The sequence below is a fragment of the Cnephaeus nilssonii genome (genome assembly GCF_951640355.1).
Source record: "Cnephaeus nilssonii genome assembly, chromosome: 4".
In the NCBI taxonomy this organism is placed as follows: Eukaryota; Metazoa; Chordata; class Mammalia; order Chiroptera; family Vespertilionidae; genus Cnephaeus; species Cnephaeus nilssonii.
In genome coordinates, this window is record NC_137075.1 from 24,189,399 (window position 1) to 24,212,028 (window position 22,630).

The window sequence follows — 22,630 nt, forward strand, 5'->3', positions numbered from 1 at the left end:
TCATTTTTTCCTATAGAATTATTATGAGAAATACTTTCAAAAATGAAAGTCCTTTCTTCAGTTTTGGCATGATTTACATGTTCAGACAGGGAATTTAGCAATGTATGTGAACACTAAAATAACCCTTATTTATCTAGATAGAAAATGAGTTTCTAAAACAGCTTTTATTCCTACACACTCTGCTTTTATGAAAAGGAAGCAATTAATAACCAGCTACCTCTCTAGCCCATTGGTAAAATGGGTATCACCAATTATAGAGTATTGAATCATGATTCATTTTATTATTTAGATTAATTCTTAAAATAATATCCAAAGTGTGTTTATTGATTTAGCCCGATTTCCTATAACTTACTTTCTTATCATACAATAATTGGTAATTACTATAGTGAGGCCACATCATCAAAGATTCAATTTTGTTTAAAAATGTTTGAGTTGCCATTAAGTCACAGGTGACTTAATGAGATTCTTAAGGGAACAAGAATATTCTGGTATTCAATAATCCTGAATCAATGAGAGTTTGTTCTTTTCATTTAAAAAACAATTACCCATTAAATATTATCTCCTTCCTATAAAAATACCTCTTAACCTGTAAATAATCAGCCATTTTACTTTCTAAAAAAATATTTTTATATATAGTTTGCATGGAAAGACATCATTGGTAGGAGAATAAGCCTGAACTTAAAACACTGATAAAAAAAATAGTTAGAAGAGAGGCAAATCCTGTCCATGTACAAAAATTGCTTCCTGAACAGTTAAGGAATTTTCATTTTACAAAACCTTGTAAAAGCATCATCAGTCAATTGAGATCAGCAGGGATAAGAGCACCACTATGAAGACTGATTTGATTTTCACACTATTTTAATGACGAGATAAATTTTAGAAACTTGGATTTTTTTATATAAAAAGACACTTTAAAATAAATGAAACATATTTGCAAGCAAGCAAACATGCACACACAGAGGGAATTATTTGTTTTGAATTGAAGTGTAAGTAACTTGATCAACTAATAGAACCAGACTAATTCTATAAATCTTAGAGAATTTTTCATAAGCCAGTGATTAGAAAATATTGGGGCTTAAAGAGGATTGTATGCATTTTTTATATTCTGAATGCCTTCAATCATTTTAGTTCTTGAATAAAATTTGCCAAATAATACTTGTTGTATGCCTGTTATGGACCATTGTTTATAGGGAGTCGGGTGTTTTGTTTTTTAATGATAGGTTAAGTGTGAGGACAAAGAAATGTTTTCATAATTTTAGTGTCATTTCTTATCAAATTGTATATTTATTAATTTAAAAATATTAAATATATAAATTAATAAGCATATTACTACATGTCTTGATGGTGTGAAAAAAACACACCAAATTTCACACCTGGTAATCCTAGTCCAAATTCCCCATAAGTAAATGAAGAAGGGGGAAAGCAGTGCCACAATACCTAGTAGAGAGACACAGAAGGCTCTGTTTCCGTTTGGGAAAATCTGATGTTCCACAGAGTATGCCTCTTTAGTCAGCGGGGGTGAAGTTACCTGGGCCAGATCATCAGAATCAGCCTTTTCTCCACTGTTAACGTGAGGCCAAGTTCTGTTGCATTTTACATTTGAATTTTCTGAAGAACGTACTCACCAGAGAGACGGAGCTCTTCCTGGTTGTGGAACGTCTGGGGCTGTACGTCCATGCCCAGGGCTGTTGGTGCTCCTGTTCTTTGGAAGAGCTTTCCAGGTTCGGGGCACTTCCATTCACTACAAGCCTCAGCGTCAGAGCAGCAAAACCTCTACATAACAGACTAATTCGGGCGAGGGTGTGTCTTAAAGCTGAAAGTGCATTATATTATAAAGTAGGTTTTCTGAATGTGTACTTTAAATTAGTTAATTTACCTGTTTTTAATTATGTAGACATGTTTGTGTAATTAAAAATAAGTATAAAAAATTTAATTTCACAGAAAGGTTTTCTACATGTATTACTGTAATTAAATTTATACTGAATAGGTTTAGTAAATGCATGCATTCACCGGTCATGGTGAGGAGACAAATGCACACAGCTGGGGCGGGGTTAGCACATGTCCTGGGAAAATTGCTGGCACAGGTTAAAACTGCTGCAGAAAGCCATGCCATGTGACAACAGAACTAATTACCCTGCACTGGGATGTGATCACGTGCTAATCATTCACCAAACATTGTTTACGAGTGGTGATTCTTGGATTTAAATATGCGGACTCTACTTGTAGATATTTATTAATGTCGGCGAAATTACTACAATATTTTTTCCAACGTATGGCCTATTTGCTAAAATTTGTTAAAAATAGCAGTGAATTAATAACAAAATAGAAAATAATCTGTTAATTTAAAGATCAGCAAATCTTGGCTTAAAGCATCTTAAAATTAACAGGGTGTTAATTTTCACATATGGCATACGAACCAGAAATTTTGTCCATTAAATCCAAGGTCCGTTAAATCAAGGTCTGAAAAATCGAGGGTTTACTGTGGTTCTAAAATACAATGTCACACGTGATGTGCAACCAATAATAAAGTGCCAGTATTCAGGAAAGATTTTTTGTTGAAGTGTGAATTAGACTGGCATCAAAGTTGCCCATTGAATAATGCCACTCCATCCGGGGCAGTAAGATCCCCTCCATGAGTCTTCCCTCACTGGAAATTGTTATTGATGTTTGGCAAAAGCTGGGAAATGTCTCACACATGTGAACATCTTCCAAGTTGCTTGTGTTGAAACAGAAGAGAGACAGAAAGGTTGCTTTATGCAGGCCCAGGTGTACTTGAAGACACAGGTACGATACTCTTTGCATATTGTCTCCCTTGGTGAGGGCCCATTACTCAAGAGTCAGAATGATCTCAAGGTGCTGGCAAAACGCCTTTGCCACAGAAACCTCAGTATTGTGGGGATGACTTGCACACATCGTTTTGTTATTTTACTCTGAAAACGCAAATACATGAAAAGCCTCATATTAATAGGCATTGTTATACGGAAGGTGTGTTGTTGCTCTTTAAGGAGGTGGAAGTGGCTAAATGCCTTCCGGGAGTGTCCCCTCTCTAGGCACGTGGCGGGGGGAATGGTAGTGCTGTCAAAGATCAACTAGGGAAAAAGGTGGAAGCCTGTTACCTTCTGAACATCTACTCAGTAAGGGGGCCCACCTGTGGCCACAGCAGGGTCTGTGAAAAGTACTGATTTCCTTGGCAAATTCAGATTATTTGTGACTAAGACTTACAAAATGAAAGTGTATCTTAAACAATCTTTGATCAAGGTTTTGCCTCTGTGTTGAAAAATACATTTGAAAAACTGGCTTTGAAATGGCCTGAATTTAAATTTCATTGGACTGCTTTAGAAAAACACTTAGAGAAAGAATTCCATTTTATTGGCGAATTGAAGTGAATTTAGGTTGTGTCAATTTTCCTGATGGTTTTGATTGAACAAATGACTTAGTCTGTAATTGACTAACCCTCAAAATCAATCAAAGCCATGCTGTACTAAGTAAACTAAATTTAAATCCTTAAACCAACTGTGGATGGGGAACAACCTTTAAGTTTATGAAACAAAGCACACTTTATTTTACTAAGGTAACATGAAACAGAAATTGCCAACTCAATATATAGAAAGCAAAACATAACTATTACAGGTGCTAATATGTTACGTTGATTTTGCAAATGGAAACCTATCTACCTCTAAGAAAACGGTGTCAGAATTTAGAATACCATAAACCAGATATGGGAAAACTCTTTCTGTCACGGGCAAAATAGAAATATTTTATGCTTTGCAGTCTATATGGACTCTGTCACAATTATTTAACTCTGCAGTTACAGTGCAAAGCAGCCATAGATAATATGTAAACAAATAGGTGTGGCTGTGTTCCAATAAAACTTTATTAATGACACTGACATTTGAATATTATATAATTTTTATGTTATGAAATATTCCTTCCATTTTTTTTCAATAATTTAAAAATGTAAAAACCATTCTTAGCTCAGAGCTTAAACAAAAATTAAGCAGTAGGCTAGATTTGACTGACAAACTGTAGTTTGCTGACCCTGCCTTCGATTAATGAAACATGAGTTATAAGAGTAAGTTGTGAACCTCGAGACATATCAAGAATGTCAATGAGTCATTCACTCTTCATTAAAGAGTAGTTATTGAATACATCACCTATGTGCTATACTTGACAAAGAAGTTTACCCTGCGTTGAATAATGAGAAAACAACTAGACACAGCCTGATTGTGGGTCATTCTATAAACCTGGCCTGGATGCTTCAGAAATGTCAGTTATGAAGGACCAAAGAAAAATTAAAGTGCAGAGACACTGTTCAGAAGTAAAAAGACAAAACCTAAAAGCAATGTGTGGTCTTTGCTTGAATCATAGATTAAAACAAAAACAACTTTAAAAGGGTATTATTAAGGTATCTGAATAAGAATTATCAAATGTTATTGTACCAAAGTTACATTTCTTGCCATGAGGATGGTACTGTGGATTTAACAGAATAATGCCCTTGTTCTTAGATGATATATGCTGAAGTATTTAGAGACAAAGTGTTCTGATTTGCAATTTATTTTCAAATAGTTCAATCACATAAAAAAGTGTGTATGTGAGAGTGTGTGTCTACAGAGATGAAGCAAATGTGGTAAAAGAGTAGCAATAAATGAATCTGACTGATGAGTATGCAAATATTGTTGTACTACTCATTCAACCTTTACCAGTATATAGGTCTAAAATCATTCAAAATAAAAATTGGAAATGTATATATGGGAAAAAAGACATAGTTGTAAATTTAGTTGGTTCAAGTTAAAATAAATTTGAAATATATAGTATATTCAGTAAAATTCTAAAATAATACCAATTTCATTGGAAATGAAAATAATTTGACTTATAAAAAATAGCCAAATCATTTCAGTCTGTTTTCTAATTTTCAGTTAATTTATTTCCTGGAATTATAGCATGGGTAAAATTTCTAAGCTGCACAGAACAAACACAACAAAATCATCAAACTTAACTTCTCAGCCCTGAATTTAGATTGTTCTGTTGTTGCATAAAACACGTATTTGTTAAGTGACCAAAAACCTGAAATATTTTTCCGTTATTAAAACTTTCAAATACAAAAACACTACTTCTAGCAGTCAGAGCCACATAATTCTGCATACCATTTTGCTCACTAGAGTTTTTAAAATGTAGAGAAACTAGATAGAAAACAAAATTAATGGGTCATCATTTAATTTGGAGAAATCACTCTATTCGAGGACATGAAAGGCACTTTCACAAGAAAAACTGTAAACCTTTGTAGGCAGCGACCACGTTTTCGTAGCCTTTGTATCTCTAATGCCAAACACAGTGCCTCACACAAGTAGCCACTCAATGAACGTTTGTTGAATGACTGAATGAATGAATGGAAGGGGGACCCTGCTTTATAAGGAAACAGGTTGGGTTTGGATTTGCTGTAAGGTAAGCATTCAAGATAACTCTGGCACTTGACTGGGGCCACTGAAGGAAGTAATGGATTCTTATTTATTTGCTTATTTATTTATTTACTTATTTATTTTTACAATAATAGAATAAACATATCTTAATATATTTTTAGAGAAAACTTACCATTTAAATGTTCAGATACTTTTCTACATGTATGATGATGAAGACAGCTCCTCAGTTTCAAGGATTCTGTCTGCTAACATTAGTCAGGTTGAAATAGATGAAAATCATGGCATATGAAGGGCTGTTGAGGGAATTATAGAACAGAAATCATAGCAGCTGGAAGAGGATGAGTAACTGGTCTCAATTATCTCCAGGGTTACCATGAAAAATAAGGGGTAGAAATTCTAGGGCAGCTTAGCAGGAAAGAATTAAGACCAGTGAACAAAATTAAAGGTGGGTAGGGGGGCACTATGCAGATTTTAGCAACCCAAGAAATAGCTTCTTAATAGAGACACATGCTTGCCTTAGCAGATGATAAATCTCTGGAAGTGTGTAGGCAGAGTTGATGTGACCATTCAAGAGTAACTAAGAAGGTAGCACCTAAATAGAGCAAGAAATTGAGGCTATTCCATCCTTTCCAACCTGACAAAGCATTGTACCCTAAACCTGAAAATCATCCTACAAATTCAGTGTTAAAACTAAATAGATGATTAATAAACAAATATTTTCAATACCTCAATGTCTTCAATGAGCATATCACAGGTAAGTAAAACATCATCGTCTGTTTGTTCTTTGAATGTTTTACTAAGAGATGCAGACTTGGCATCAGTTAGTACCCAAAGAAAACTTAGGTTGTCTCAGTGTGTAAAATTATAGCACACCTCAAAGGAAATCCAGAATGCTCTTAGGGATTTCGAACACTAGGACTTTTTTCTCTACATCCCAGGCCACTCTCCCTGTGATCTTCTCAAGACTAGCTTATTTTCTACAGCTACCTCCTAATGAGACACTTATCTCTAATATCTTCCCCTGTAATCACCTTGAACGCTGCAACTAAATGTCTGCCTAAAACCCCTTGTGAATGAATTACTATCCATTCAAAAGTCTAGAATGATTCATCACTTTAGAAATATGCATGGAAAAGATTAGAAGGGGCATAAAAATACAAGTAGCTATTAAACTGTTAGAATTACAGGCTACTCTTTTTAAATGTTCTTGGTGTGCTACTAATAAAGTTTTAGTGATAAGCAATATCAGGCGCAAAACAAAAATGACAGAATTTCCTTACTGCCTAGCATAGCACATACAAAGGTCCATCATAACTTTTTAAAAGACCCTTCATTAAGTCTCCCAACTTACCATTTCTCCTACTACCCCTGCACTAAGCGTCACTAATTTTCTACTATCTCACTTTCTGCTCTCTTCTAGCCCTTTTCTTCCTCCCTGTCCTTCATTGCTGCTTCCGTCTTTGTACCTCATTCACCTCTTTGCTCTTTTCCTCACCTGCAGGACCACTCCTGAGTCTTGTTTGTGTGCTCACTTCATCCATATGTAGGGAAGTCTCCTGAGGGCAGGGCCTTTGTTCAGTCATCATTGCATCCCCTGCATCTAGAATAGTGCCTTGCAGTTAAACGGTGTTAATGAACTATCAATTGAAAGAATGATGGTCATTTCTGTGACTATATGAATCCACACATTATTTCTTTTTGAAATTTGGTATAAATTGATCATATAGTACATGTGATTTTCTAACTGCATTAGGTCTTTTTCTAGTTTACATGTGTTAGTGTACATTTCTCAAAATGAAAAGATAAATGTCATCCTATTACCTAATTCAATATTTCAATTCAACAAATTTTTTATTGAATACCTACTGTGTCAGGCACTTGAGTAGGTGTTAGGATAAAATTAGAAACTGCCTTTCACAAGAGCAGTAAAGACCAAACAGAATATTTTTAGCTAACTTCTTTTACACAAAATAAATACACTTGAAATCTATAATTTAAATAAAAGGAATAGTCAAATTTTCTATACTTTTCTACCATCTTTCTATAAAATCCATTCAAAAAATATATAAAATAAATATAAGATGTACTAGGTATCCTGAAAGCCAACATTAAAACCATTAATGATAAGTAGAAATAAAAAAATCTAGGATATAATTTTACTGGTTTAGGGGAACTGGAAGTAAATCATTAGTGTTCCAAGCTCTGTATAGTGATCAGAAGAATCTTGAAAATTGTGATGGCTCCATTGTGTAGTTTTTAGTTTAAGTAATTTTAAGCCTCTTATGCAATATAGAAGATATTTTGGAAGCGGCTATATGTAATATTTGTTCCAGTCCAGATGCGATAATTTGGTAAAGAACACAGGTAGAAGAGATCACTAATTTTCCTTTTCCCCTAATAATCTATGTTTATTATGCCAATTTTAATTACCATGCAATCTAATAGATTTAAGGCTTATATTTTCCACACCACTAGACATTGCAAACATGAAAGCATTTTATACTGTCATTATACATCAATGTTTGTACTTGGTTATACATATGTACAGAAATTATTCACACATCTTAACCTTGCTATTTCCTCCTTTTAAACCAACCTAATTTTACCATGAAAGCAGCTTTCTAATAAATGGTATAAGAAATACAGCAAGGCACACTTTTTTAAAAAAACTTTTTTTTCTCATTACCACCTCAAGAAGCATAAAGAAAAGCAAAAATGTTGTACATAATTTAATAGAATGTCACCAGTCTATAATATACAACACTATTTAGTTGTTTCTTGAAGTGCTGCATAGATGATTATTTTAAAATAAATAAAGTGGAGCTTTTAATAATTGCTTAATTTTGAAAGAAAAGCCAGTGTTTCTTCTCTATGCTGCAATCAAATCAAATGCCGCCCCTTTAGGTAAAATTCTTTCAATAAACATAGGCATCGTACCATTACAAAGAAATTTCCTATTGAAACATGAACTTGGTCAAGTACTGGCAGGGGCTCATTCCAGACAGGTGAATTTAATGGACCATCAAATTGGTGAGCTGCAGAGCTTTAAAGAGCAGATGGGGAGGGGACAAGGCAAACGAAAGTCTTGCTGGCGACGGGGGTGGTAGAGGTAGCTTGGGACAGGAATCCATGGGAGAACAAGCAGCTTGCTGAGCTTCAGAGTCACCTAGAGAGAGCCAGCGCACACGTCAGGGTCACAAGGCCATGTGGACAAACCGCACTGGGAAGGAAGCATCGTCCTGGGAGAGGTCAGTGTAACAAACGGCAGTGATGGGATGGAACGGACACCCGTCCGGGGTGGGAGTGTGAGGCCACCCCTGAGCTGCAGCCGGGCTAATCTACAAGAAACAAAAACAGGTTTCAGAAACGTCTGCTTCATCTGTAAAACCCACACCTTCGAGGGATCATTGAAGGCTGCCATTTTGGGACTGTTAATGTTCTGAAATAAAAGGATACATAAATTAAAGTGATTTTAATAGCCCCAGTTTCACATTACTGATAAAAATGTTTCGGAATCAATGAGAAAAATACATTTTTTAAGACATGGTTTTAAAGAAAAATCATCAAGTTTGACTTTTCCTCTGGATCTCATATACCATTTGCTTGTGTACTCAGTTTCAAACACTCCAGGGAGCCTCAACTCTCCACGAAAACCTGAGGCTGCCAATGCCAAGTGAACCAGCAAAGTATTGACGACTAGTCATTCATCCTTCCTCCAGTGAGACTGCATGTGTGACAATGGATTTGCACAATTCCACTATTATATAGTGGTGAAATATTCATAACATTGTGATAATTCCACATGTTTCAGCCCCTTCCTGTGAAAGGGTATAACTGGGGCTTCTAGTTCAAATACGAATGCATTTCATTGAAGGTGCAGACAACATTGTACAAATGAGAATGACTCGAGTATTTCTGTGCATCTCATGGCTCTGATACACTTTCAAACTCAGTTGGTTCCGCCTATTTTTAAGTGACTCAAAGCAACCTATCGAATGTGAGGAACAAATAAATTCCAGGTTTAGGCAATGCAGGATGCAATTACTTAAGGTCGTCGGATCAAATAAAGCAGGCTTTTGCTTGTCTGGGTTTGAGTTCTGAATTCTGATGTCAGGTTGCTTTATTGTCCTTTTAGAACTACACATTCCTTTTCTTTGTCTTGCTCTTTCTCGAAAACCTTACAACCTGTTTAAGAGCCAGAAAATATCTAGCTAATATAGCTTGGCTAGAGCCACAGGAAATCTGGGAGAGAAGGCAAGTTTAAGAACAGGGAGAGACAGACAAGAACAGATGGGATAAAATTTGGTAGAGTAAAATAATGCAGTAACTCAAGCAAGAGCATAGTGCATTGTTCAAATGCTGAGGACATGAGTCATTTGAAATCTGGTCACTGAGTAGTGAATCCTCAGGTAAGGCAAATCTGATCGTACTAAGTGCTGGTATTTAAATTCTCTCTGGGTAATCAATTCTTTCTTTCAACTTGGCCGGCTTAGAAAGGAACAGGCCAAATTGGCTGAGACACAGATCTGGGGTGTGTGTGTGTGTGTGTGTGTGTGTGTGTGTGTGTGTGTGTGAGATGGGTGATGCCCAATAAAACCTTCATTTTTTATCGTGACAAACCTAGTTATTCAGAAGTGCTGGATAATTTTTAAAAATACTTCACATACACCAGAACCTTGATTTATTGAAGTGATTTCAAAGGTAAATTTGATAAAATTACACCTGTGCTGTTTAGTGAAAAATGAATGTACTGTCACCAAGAGTAGTCTCTTAAACCTGCTTGGCCAGCTTTGGATCACATTAAACACGTATGTCAATCCGATTAGTAGGATGAAAATGTGTGGCGCATACATGAGAACAGTGTGCTCTTACAGCTTCCTCCGTTTGTGAAAACTGAGCAGCAGCACTTTTTACTGCACACGTGTACACTTGAGCAGACTGGCTGCATGGGATGGCTTAAATTTTTATACCACAGGATTCATCCTGCATAAAGTTTAGGGTTAAATCATTCACCAAATATCGGAGGCTTATGATGAGGATTATGAAGAAATAACTGTCAGAATACAGCAAAAAGATTAGTGCAAAGTACATCTCCCAGGCAGGTCCTGGGAGGCACTCCACACATACATTATTTCTTTCTCCGAATTAGGCAGGAATATCTGGATCTATTCAGTTACCTTTTTGATGTGATTTGATGTAATTTACCTATCTATTTTTATAGAAACATGACATAGAAATGAAAATAGTGAAACGCACAGCAGTGTGCCTAAAAATTGGTGCAAATGCCTACTGTGTTAGATCATGTCAAAACTTCTCCCATAGTTTCAGTGGGTTTTAATTCGAACACAGTAACGGAGAAAACTCTTCAAAATTTTTTGGAAGGAAATGTTACAGTTGCAAATTGTATTGCTATTATTATCAATTATAGCTCTTCCAGGTGCCATAATAATTTCATCATCTGAGAACTTATTTCTAAAAAAAAACAAAAAAACTGAAAGTTAAATTTGGTAAGTTTTAGTATCCTGATAGTATTCAATTGATAGTGTTCAAATGGCTTGAAAAGTAGAGCTTTTTCTTTTGCTCTTTTGAATCTTGTAGGAAGAACAATGACAACAGTTAAGCTTTTATAGGCATGAAACCCTGTGTTTACCAAAACATTTTACTATTCATTCCTGACATTGAACACTGAAATCATGTCAAGATTTTGAGATTAACTTGTCCTGGTTGGTAGTATTCTAACAATAAGTAAATCTTTATACCCAGGTACACATGCTAATGACTAGTGGAAAATGTAGGTATCCAGATGCTCTGTGTACATGCTTCTGAAAAAAAATGGATAGGACTTGTAAATATGGCCATTTGAATGGCCCTAGGCTGATAACGAGTCACATGGGGGGCGGTGTGAGATCTGTAGAGTAAAACCTGGCTGTTTCCCCATTGCTTGGGACAGGGCCAGGCATCGCGTCGCCGGGGCTCAACAAAATATTGTTGACTGGCAGGCAGGCTGGCAGATTGTTTTACACGGTCCCTGCCTGCAGAATGTGAGGGTCACACAGACCCATCAGCACATGCACTTCCCCAGGTCTAAAGATGGAGCTGCTCCTCGTTTACATTTCACGTCAATTCCGTGTCCAGGTCAGGGAGAGAAGCAATGCCCAGGATGTCAAAAGGGAGGATGCATCCCGGAGTTTCTCCAGTGCCTGAGCTTCTCCCGCTCTGGATCAGCATGACTGGTGACTTGAGGGTCACGGTCACATGATGTCATACTCAAAGGGGTGTGGCTTCCCAGCCTTTATCCCTTCTGGGAGAATAAAAGTCAGCCAGGCTCTACCAGCCCTTCTGTGGAGGTTGGCTGAGCCAGCAGTACAACTAATTCTCCCAGAACTGGTTTGGAAGTAGCTGATGGAGTTGCGGTCCCTCTCCTGCAGTGGTCAGTTGCGCTGCACACTGATGGAGAATGTGATTACAGGGTGGCCGTCTTTCACAGAAATACATTTCTCTCGCTCCCACTTTTGTTCTCATTTGCAGCCAATTGTAAAGAGTCTGAAACATGGAAAATTAGTTGAGCTATATTAGTAAGTAGGATGCCTTTCTCCAATTTTGCATGCCGAGTTTATTTTTAGGGTGTATATATGGTATAGATTCCCCCTTGCACTCCTCATTTCTAGCAGCTCTCCACAGAATCACACATTTTAATGAGCCTAGGGCACAGGTGTTGCAGGGGAAAAAAATAATGATGTTTGCCATTCATCTTTCAAATTAAATAATGTGTTTTTAAATAGTAACTTTTTTCATAATACATTATGGGAACAACATTTATCTGTCACATTTTAAAAGATGTATTTGTAATAAATGTAAATTACTTTTAGAAAATCAGTAATTAGGCTCATCAAAAAATAAACAATCTGCCACAAAAAAGATAATCTTTAGCATAGTTAAGTATAATAACTGTTATTTGAATAAGTTAACAAATTAGGGTAGATTGCTTCTGTAATTCATTTCCTATAGCACAAGTTTAGGTTACGACATTAAGCTGCAGGAGTGGGGGTGGCGATGGCACTTGGCACCTCACACTGATAAAACACAACTCTCATATTCAAAAGCCCAAATGTTCTTGAAACTTGATTGAGAGAGTATATTCCTCACTGGGGCTTAGACATGGGAAGCAACAGCGTTTTTGTGTTACTTTTAGAACTGTATCACCATCTCGGAATGATCAATCAATAGCTGTCTTATTAACCATAAAGAGTGGAACGACTTTCTTTAAAAATTTGATGGAAATTAGTCTGTCACCTTCAGGCAAAATTCAAAAATTCTGTTTTAATCAAAACACCGTTAACTTGTTGCTTATTCTTTCTGCATTGGCTTTCTGGGCCTGTTCTCGGTCTGTGTGGATAAATAAAAGCCGCTTCTTTAACATCAACCTTCCCCTCCTGTGTGAGTCCTCAGACTTGGCCGTGATTAGGAGCTGTGCCAGCACAGCCTTCCACGGGGGAAGTAAATGTGATGACAGTTACTTTAGACAGAAGCATACAAGGAAGGCCCAGATCAGGAGACACAGCCTTTAGCCTAATCCTGGCTCATCTTCAGGCCCTGAAGGAAGCTGGCAGCTCTGGTGCAGGACCCCGAGAGGGGGAGTGGTCACTGTGCTTGGGTCTTGGTCAGAGGGTGTAACTGCAACTTGGAGAACCATTTTTCCTCCCTCAGTGGAAGAACTCAAGGCCCCAAATTATTCAGCTACTTCCTCAAATTTTGTCTTCTTCTTGCCAGAATGATGTAACAAGTTCATGTCACTAAAAATGTCATTTGTGACTGTTTTCCCCCCTTTTGCTTCACAGTTGCTTGCATTGTGGGGAGTATTTCTTCCACCTAAATGTCCTCTGCAGATAAATATCTGCCATGACCAGTCATTCTAACTCGTCTTTTCTCCCATCGTGGCTTTGTTGACTCAAACTCATATTATATGTGTGTATATATATATATATATATATATATATATATATATATATATATATAATGATATAATGAATTTATATATATGTGATATGAGTTTATATATATATATGCTAAAATATATTGAATATGCATTAAAAACATGAGAACTATACGTACCTTTCAATGAGATGATTTTCATGCTTGGAGAAGGTTACATTCTACCTATGCATATTTCTATGCCGTTCTTCATCAAGACTTAGGAGATCTTCACAGGTCAAACTTTTGGGGCTGGGAAGCAGTGCAGCCTTGTCTTTGGGCTGCTTTGCCTTTGAGGAGAGCCCCGGGACTCTCGAGTTGGCGGAAGCAGCCTTATGTTCCTCTGGCATTCCAGACTCACCTGGGTTTTCTGAGCGTTCTTTTTCACGGCCCAGCCCTGGAGGAGTAGCTGACTGTGAGCTTTCTCCACAGACAGTGGAAGCTTGGGGTAAACCATCCACTTCCTCTCCAATGTCAGATCCTTTCTGAGGGGGGGGACTTGCAAGAGCCACCATGTCTGCATCGTCGGCTGAGAGAGAATTGTCACTGCGCCCAGAAGAGCCCGCGGCTGCTTGGGTTGGCACTGCAGCCTCCCGGTGGCCTGCCCGCCCATCTGGAGGAGGGCCGGACGCACAGGGCTCGTCTCCATCAGGGTCATCCTCAGCACAGGCCTCAAAGAAGCATTCAATGTCTTCCCTGTCTTCCAGGCCAGAGTCAGTCATGTCCAGAGGCAAAGGAGTGTTGCTCTTCTCTTCTATGTAGTTGGTGACCTCCCCACAATCACTGTCATGCGATGAGAGAGATAAGTAGGAATAAAAGTCCCCTTTTCTCAGCTGGATGGGCCGGTGAGAATGTTCTAACACTTTCTCCTTGATTTGAGTCAATGAAGTAGGAGCGGCTGCCTCATTTTCAGGTTGAGATTTACTTTTTAGGGCAGTTGAAGCCATGCCAATGATTTCCTTAACAAAGTCATGTACTGAACAATCTTCGGCATCTTTTTGATGGAAAACACCCGACTCACAGCCACAACAGGAAATGTTGTCACCGATAGAGGCATTTTCCTCTGTTTCATTTTGTTCAAGTTCTAGGCAGCAGCCAGCAGATTTTCCAGCCATACTTAGTGCATCATCACATGAAGATTTCAGTACATCAGAGTCCTGTCTATTGATGACTCTCGTTTCTAAAGGCAGTTCTGGGCAAGACTTCTCAGGGGGAGTAGAAGCAGCCATTTGATTTTCAAAATGGTGGTGGTTTTGACATTTCTTTGGAAGATGTCTAACCGTCTGGGAGACAGATTCTTTTCCAGCAGTGTTTGAATCATCTGAGCTATCCATAGATGCTTCGCACTTACAATGCTCACTCTCTGAAATCCTCTTCCTGGCTGAACCAAGATTTTCTGATTCCTGTGAAATCTCATTAAGTTTGTCCTCCTGTCTCTCTGGAGTACTTTCGACATTGCCATTTTCCACATCAGCCACATATGGATCTTTACTGACTTTGAAAATATTTTTCTTATTTTCACCCTTTGTTCCTAACTCATGGGTGTGGGGTAAATTCTTACTGTTTCCATTATTTTCAGAGAGATGTTTTATGGAGCCATTTAGAAGGGCCTTAATGTTGAGGGTATCAGAGGGATTGGTCATCTCACTACTACTTATATCCTTACTGCCCCTTATTTCATCACTGAGATGACACCTTCTCTTATCTCTCGTCAAGGGAAGCTTGGGCCTAATCCAGGTGTGCAGCTCATTCTTTATATAGTCCAGCCCTGACATCAAGTTGCACTCTTCATAAATTTCGTCGTCCGTTGCAATACTGGAGTCATCATCCTCATCTTTGAGGCACAGCTCTTCTTCTGTCAAGGTGAGGGTAGAGCTGGAGAGGAGGTCACTGTCATCTTCATCATCAGTGCAAGCAGAGGTGCAAGAGACGTTAACGATCATGCTGACATTGACGTCGCTTTCATCAGCCACCGAATGAGTCAGGCGCTTCCTGAATGACGCATTTGATTCTGGGATCTTGTTCTTGTGTAACACAATATCCTCTGAGCAAAGAGAGAGCTCATCACTGCTGCTAAGTTCTGTAAGAGATGCTGGTGAGTCTTCATTGATGGAAGATGCTAAGTCCAGTGACAGCTGGCCAGTAAAAGACATCTTTTGGGAACTGCTTTGAAGAGTGATATCGGAAACACTCCGCTTTATCTTTTGCTCTGAGGGACTCTGGATATTCTCCAAACGATTCAGGAGATCTAATGTCCTTTTACTCAATTCACCAACTGAGCCACTGCTCACGCTTATGTCCCCAGAGCTGTGACAGCTAAAAAGATCTTCATTGCTTTTATAGGATGTCAACCAACTTTCGAGAGAAGTGCTTCGCTGGAGGCTGTCACTGCCATTTTTAAAGATACCCAGTCCAAATAAATCACCCGCTGGAGAAAGGGACTCAACAGATGAACTATGAGATAGGAGGGCGAGCTGTTTGGCATTCTGCATGCCAGTGAGTGTCTTCTCCATATCACTACTTGTATATGAACTGTGATCTATTTCGTGGGATGCACTTGCTAAAATCCTTTCATGGGGAGGTGCATCCGGTTGTAACTCTGCAGCCTGATGTTTAGATTTGCAGGACTTTTTATCAAAATAAAAGCCATGGAGCAGGGGATCCTCTACATAGGCCTTTTCACTTTGTGACTGCTTCATTATCATTGGTAATTTGAGTTTTGAGCCTTGGAGGTATGAGTAATCATAAAATGTAAACACATCATGTTTTCCTTGTAATTCTTCTCCCAAACAATCAGGGGTATGTTTGATAACACTGTTTAAATCTCCAACTTTTCCATTTACACAACCCACTGGTGAAATGGATGACTGAGAGCTATTTGGAAGCTTCATGGCTTCCTCCTCATCTTTAAATTTTTGCTTTAACATGTTAATGGCATCTCCCATTTGTGGTTCCAGATGTTCAGGTTCAGAGTTACTCGGGGACCCATCTACCATATTGAGCAAACACATCTCAGAGTTGGTAGTGGTATCAGTGTCTCCTTCACTGACTATTCCACTCTCACTGCCTGAATTCTGGCTCATGTCTCCTCCGTGGCATGGGCAGGGCTTCACCAAATTGGAACTCCCTAGAAGATCTGGCAAAGATTTGGTGGATGAGAATGAGGAGTCTTTACTAAGACTCTTAGTCAAAACACTAGGCTGTGTCATGCTGGTGAGCGTTGGGTTGTTTTTCAGAAATGGCATGTGGTTGTCATCATAGAGTTCCACATTGTGGAGGCTGTATACCTGGTAAATGTGGGGACTAGAGGGGGCAGTGATACTTGAGGCATACTGAGATCCCCCGCAGTCACCTGCCTCTTCTTCATAACCAGGGTCCTCACTACCTGTCTCTTCAGGTTTTAAGGAAGGCATGACAGGTTGGGGTTCTTGATTGAGGTCATTTGAGTCTTCATTCAAACTAATTAACTTATTACTTATATCAGTTTCATCCCATTCCAGGGCATCCTCGCTGGTCCCAGTTAGGTCCATCAAGCCAGGATCAATCACATTCAGAGTCTCCTGTGTAGGGAGAGGAAAGGAAGAAGAATTAGGAAATATAAACATGAACATTTTATCCATTCAAAATCTCTTAGAAGAGTCAGGAAAGAAATTTGCTCCAAGCATAGATTTGAAAGATAGCATAATTATCAGCTCTATTCCTCTCTGGAATAACATCCAAAATTATTGAAATAGGCTGTTCTATCAATAGTAATTTGTCACTGGAGGCAATAACATAGATTAAAATGTAAGATTATTATAGTCAAGTTGTAATTTATGGAATTAACCATTCCCTATCGATTCTTCTACATTTTTAACCTTGGATTGTGTGAGGATAAAACTGCCGGGTAAAAGAAGGTTAAAATGAGTAGAGCCTCTGACATCTCAGGAGGCGTGTTCGCTCTGCTGCTGTCTCAGTTCTGCAGTCCATCTGGAAGCCTCTCTGCAGCCACACAGGGTGCAGCCCTCTTGCCTCTGTTCCTGGGTTCTCCACTGGAAGCGGTTTTTGCCTGGGAAACAGAATAAAGTCGTAGCCACCTGTGGAGCCATTCATATTCCAGAGTCTCTGGCGTGTCTTCCTTTGCCCTCACCTTCCCTTTTGAGGCAATGCCTCTTTAGAATTTGGCCCTGCTCCCAATCAGACCCAAGATGAGCAACACTGGACTGATTTCCTCACCCCCATCTTCCTGGATCCTGAGTCTCGGGCACCAGTAATCCAGGGCAGTGCCTTAATCACAGTTCTCTCAGTCCTCTCTTCCCCGCCTCTCTCTCTCTGACAGAGATTCTACTTTGGTCCTTGTTGACTTGTTTCCCTATGTTCAGTCCTGTTCCTATTTCCTACAGGCAAGAACCTCCCCTTCTAGCCCTCCTCCAGCCCTAGAATAACAACCACCTGGAGACTTTCCTGACTCCCAAGGATGCAGTAGCCCAGACTCTCTTATGCTGCTCTCTGCCTGCACAGCTGGACCCTGGATCTTGGCTGGGACTTCCTGGGTTTAACCCTGTTTAGGTAGAGCTTGACACATTCTGGGACATAGCAGTCATTGAACTGGCTCTTGGACTCTGTCCTGAAGCCTTCACCATCCTCACTTTCTGTCCAGCTGTCTAGATTCATGCCAGAGCCCAGGGAGGTGATACAGGTGCTGCAGGCCCTGTCAGGTTCAATGACAGACAGAAACTCAGACAGAACTTGGCAGTTCAGCTTGTGCTTGTGCAGGTAGCCAGGCAGGCGAGCATGGCTCTGGCACTATGCAGAGAGGCTGCAGTGCTGATTTTGTTGCAGATCTGCATGGCCGCGGGCAGGTTGCTAACCTATTATCTGAGCACCAGTCTCCTCACATCACTTTTTAAAGGGGGCTAGCACTATCTTTCAAGATAATTCTGAGCACTGAATGAGCTGCTGCATGTGAAGGGCTGAGGGGGCAGTCAGTATAGGTAGTTATAATTCTCAACGCAAACACAATTGCTCTGGAGTGGCCTTGAGTCAATTCATAAAGGGTTCTCCCTGCCTACCTCCTCCTCTCCTTCTCATGTTCCTTTCAATTTGCTTTTAAAACCGCAGGGGATTCATGACAGGGTAGGTAAAGGGAGGTGTCACACAGTATAACAGGTCAGCACATTTGCATTACAATTCAGATTTACTCTACCAACCTGGTTGAAAAAAACGGACCTAATGCTCTGCTCCTGGGAGTGGGAAAAAGGCCTCACAGCAAAACATTAGCAGAACTTTCCTAAGTCCTCAATCCTCTTGAAAGGAATAGTTAGGGGATACCACACAGACACATTAAGTATAAAATACCCATTAGCACTTTATTATACTGGATATGTAAGAGATTATCTGTATAGCCTACTTAAGTTTAAAAGAGTCTAGTTACAAAGTAAACATTAATTAAGGGATATTTTTAAATTTTATTACAGAAATCTTTCCCGCTGCCAATGCTACAGCAGTTAATCTAGCACACCGCACTCATCACACTCACTTAGGTATGGAGTCCATTCGCTGTGATGAATTTTTATTAGAATTTCTGTTTATTCTTTGCTTGCTGATAACGGCAATACTAATGACTGGCTAGGATGGCTAATGAATGTTAAAATCTTCAGCTGCAGGAACAATCAATCAGTCTAATCAAATAGTATATTAATTTCAAATACTATCTTGGCTGACACTATACTCTGAGAGTGCTAATAAATAACTGAACTAGTCTTTCAAAGGAGCTCTCCTTGTAACCCTCTGGTTGACTCGAACATTTAGCAGCACAGATTTCCCATGCGAGCCCCACACCCAGGGGGCTCCCACGGCTGCAGGAATTGTGCCACCTGGATGCGTGCCAGGAGCTCAGCCCAAGTGGTGCCGGAGACTCGGACTCATCTTCTGTGACACAGTCATTTTCTGACAAATGCTGCCTTATTGGCTTTACAAATGCAAACCTAAGAAAGTATAAAACTTACAGCAGTACCTAAAAGAACAAGTCCTTTGTTCAATAAGGTGATTGGAGTGGAAATTTTCACAGAAAATAATTAAACTTTTGGATATAATATTTTCTTTTCCTGTTCTTAATTCTCTTCTATAAATCTCTTAAATTTATTATAATTTCTGAATTTTTTTTTGTATGTAAATTCCAGGGATATCTGACAAGATCTGTTAATAAATCGTTCACTTTAGACTTTAAACTTTGCATATTAAAAAGGCACTACTCACTCTGCTCTCATTCATTCTTTTCTCTTGTGGATTAAATTATGTCAACATTTTCAATAAAGATCTCCATTTCCTCAAGATTTAATCCTCAAACATAAAACATATCCTGGGGGCAAAACCATGGGAAATGTTTCCAAGAGGAAAGAATATTTATCTAACTAAAAAGTTGTATTCGAAAAAGGGGCATATGAATCGAGTAATATAACTGGTAGGAAATTTATTTAGTTAAATGTTCTCTTTGAAGATAGCCCAAACGCAGTCAATAATGTTCAAGCTAATTAAGCATTTTTGTTGTTATTTTTCTAGAGGAATTGTCTGATACTTAAACACACACACACACACACACACACACACACACACACATACACACACACACACACACACACACACACACACACACACGTGTCCCTATCTTTGGTAAAGTGATAAATCAAAATTGGATGAGCTGGGGAGCTGTGCAGTCAGGCTGCCTGGGTTCCCAAGGAATGGGGGGTGGGATGAGGGTAAGTCGCCTCCCTTTTCTTATCCCCACATAGAAAAAAAATGGATGTAGACAAAATATGAGAATATCTGACTGAACCCAAAAGACTGGTAAGGTAAGTAGTACATGCAGTTCCAATAGAGAAACTGCAAATCCAGAGGTAACTCTGAATTAAATTAATTTGTGCAAGGGTCTTTCATTCATAACCTTGCTTCACTGGTGCAGAATTTTGGCCTAGCCCAAGGGCTTTATATAAGTAATTACACACACACACACACACACACACACACACACACACACACACTCACAGATCTGCTCAAGAAATGACTAGAATTATTATTGGAAGCAGGTTATTTATATTAGCACCGTATATACAGAGAAAGTAACTAAAAGTGGCTGGAGAAATGATGATGCTGAAGAAGAGAAAGAGGAGGAGGACAAGGAGAGGAGGAGAACAAGGAAGAGGACAAGGAGGAAAGAGTCAAGATTCCAACTGCAGCAAGTAACACATATCCAAATTAACTTCCTTCTGTACTTGTATGTTTTTAATTGAGTTAGGTCTCCCAGGATTGCATTTCTAGTATTTTCCTAAAAGTTTAAGTTAAAAGGTGAACTTTTATAAGAGATAAGACATACATTGGCAGCTAAACAGTGGAGATGAAGGAAGCTGGCACACTATAAAACAACTTCAACAGAGATTTGATACAACTACATCCAGATTCCTTTAATTTTCTTTAAAAAGTTGCATCTTTTGAAAAACTAAAGAATCACAAAATGAGCAGGATGTTCTTCTTGTGATTTCACTCAAATGTTTGGTGCTCAGAATGAAAAAACCATAGGAGGTCTTGCAATTTGCATTCCCGTTTATTCTAAATCCAGGAGTTTATTGAGTAATATCATTTGCAAAGCTCTGGGAAAGAGATTTATCTGTAGAAAAGTAGAATACAACAAAAACAAATAAAAACATAAACAGTTTTAATTGTAATTGAATAAAGATATGTATAGTTACCCTAAGGAATAAAGCAGACCCACAGTTTGAGGGGGCAAAGAGCAGGAGGGAGAAAATCATGTATATAGCAAAGTCGAGAAATCAATGGGAATGAAGGGAGATTACAACCTTCATATATTCACTCTAATTTGTTGATGCAATATTTTCCCTAGCACCCACCTCCAAACCTAAAACCAAAGTGCCTGAATATTAGATGCATACTTACTTTCCTAAATTAGACTTACAGAGAAATTTTTAAAAATCAAACAACCCGTCAACAACCATAACAACCAGCTAGTTTTCAGAAAATGGAAATATAACTTTTATGAAAACTTTGAGTTTGTATTACTCTGTCTCTTGTTGAGCAAAGAATTGACTCAGATTTAGCAAGAAAAAATACATAGATTAAAAAATAAATAGGGTAAAGAACAATGATCACTATCAACTATTTGGGGATTCGGGCTAAAAATGCAAACAGGTCTGGTTTTGAATCCTGGATTCCCCCTCTCACATGCTAGCTCTGTAATCCTGGACAAGTTATTTACCATCTACTAGTATATGTTTCAGTTCCATCTAGTCACAGTACATTGTGTCTACCTTAGAGACTGTTGGGAGCTTTAAATTAGAAAATGTTTGTGAACTCCTCTCGGGAGGGCCTGGAACCCAGCAGGGGTACTATGGTTGGCTGCTATCAGCATATATGCCCTGTGCTGAAGTGAGAGGATGATGGTACAAAAGTATGGCTAAAGCTATATAACCCTAACAATGTTTGCATTACAACTGGTGGTTGGTTGACTTATCTCTTTAGTACCCTTACTTTCTCCCAACCTACCTAATAAAAGAGTAATATGCAAATTGACCGTACCTTCACTACACCCACCAGCCACACCCACCAGCCAATCAGAGCGAGTATGCAAATAAACCCAACCAAGATGGCTACAGCCACAGAGAGCAAGGTTTCCCAGGCAACGGAGGAAGCCAAGCTTTCTGCCTTCCCTTGCTGGCCTAAGCCTCCACTCAAGCTACAAAGTTTCAATTATAGAAGGTGAATTAACCCCAACAGAAATGACTGCTGGAGCGAGCAAGAGGCTTGGCTCCACTCCAGGCTACAAAGTTTTAATTGTAGAAGGTAAATAAATTCCAGATACCAGGGCCTCCGCTTGGGTCGCCAGGGGGCATGGCTGGCCTGAAAACCACCACAGGCCCCTTGCTCAGGCCTCCCCATGCCCCAAGGGAACCCCCATCCTGATCCAGGACGCCCTTCAGGGCAAACCAGCTGGCCCCCACCCGTGCACCAGGCCTCTATCCTATCTAATAAAAGAGTAATATGCAGATTGACCATCACTCCCAACACACAATATGGCTGCCCCCATGTGGTCAAAGATGGCTGCCCCCATGTGGACACAAGATGGCCACCACAATATGGCCAGCAGGAGAGGGCAGTTGGGAGGGACCAGGCCTGCAAGGGAGGGCAGTTGAGAGGGAGCAGGCCTGCAAGGGAGGGCAGTTGGAGGCGATCAACCCTGCAGGGGAAGGCAG

At 39.2% G+C, this 22,630-nt stretch overlaps 1 protein-coding gene across 2 annotated transcripts in view; it reads right to left on the bottom strand.

Moving 5' to 3' along the window:
• Nucleotides 1–7,203: 7,203 nt before the first annotated feature.
• Nucleotides 7,204–22,630, bottom strand: part of AKAP6 (A-kinase anchoring protein 6) — a 490,615-nt gene continuing 475,188 nt past the window's right edge. The window contains exons 14-15 of one of the 2 annotated variants that reach the window (XM_079769683.1): nucleotides 13,750–16,948; nucleotides 7,204–8,755 (exon numbers count right to left, since the gene is read on the bottom strand). In XM_079769683.1, the coding sequence (XP_079625809.1) occupies nucleotides 8,751–8,755; nucleotides 13,750–16,948 (3,204 nt within the window). In that variant the 3' untranslated portion in view covers nucleotides 7,204–8,750. Of the gene's footprint in view, nucleotides 8,756–13,529; nucleotides 16,949–22,630 lie in introns of both variants that reach the window. The other variant, XM_079769682.1, reaches the window with a different exon arrangement.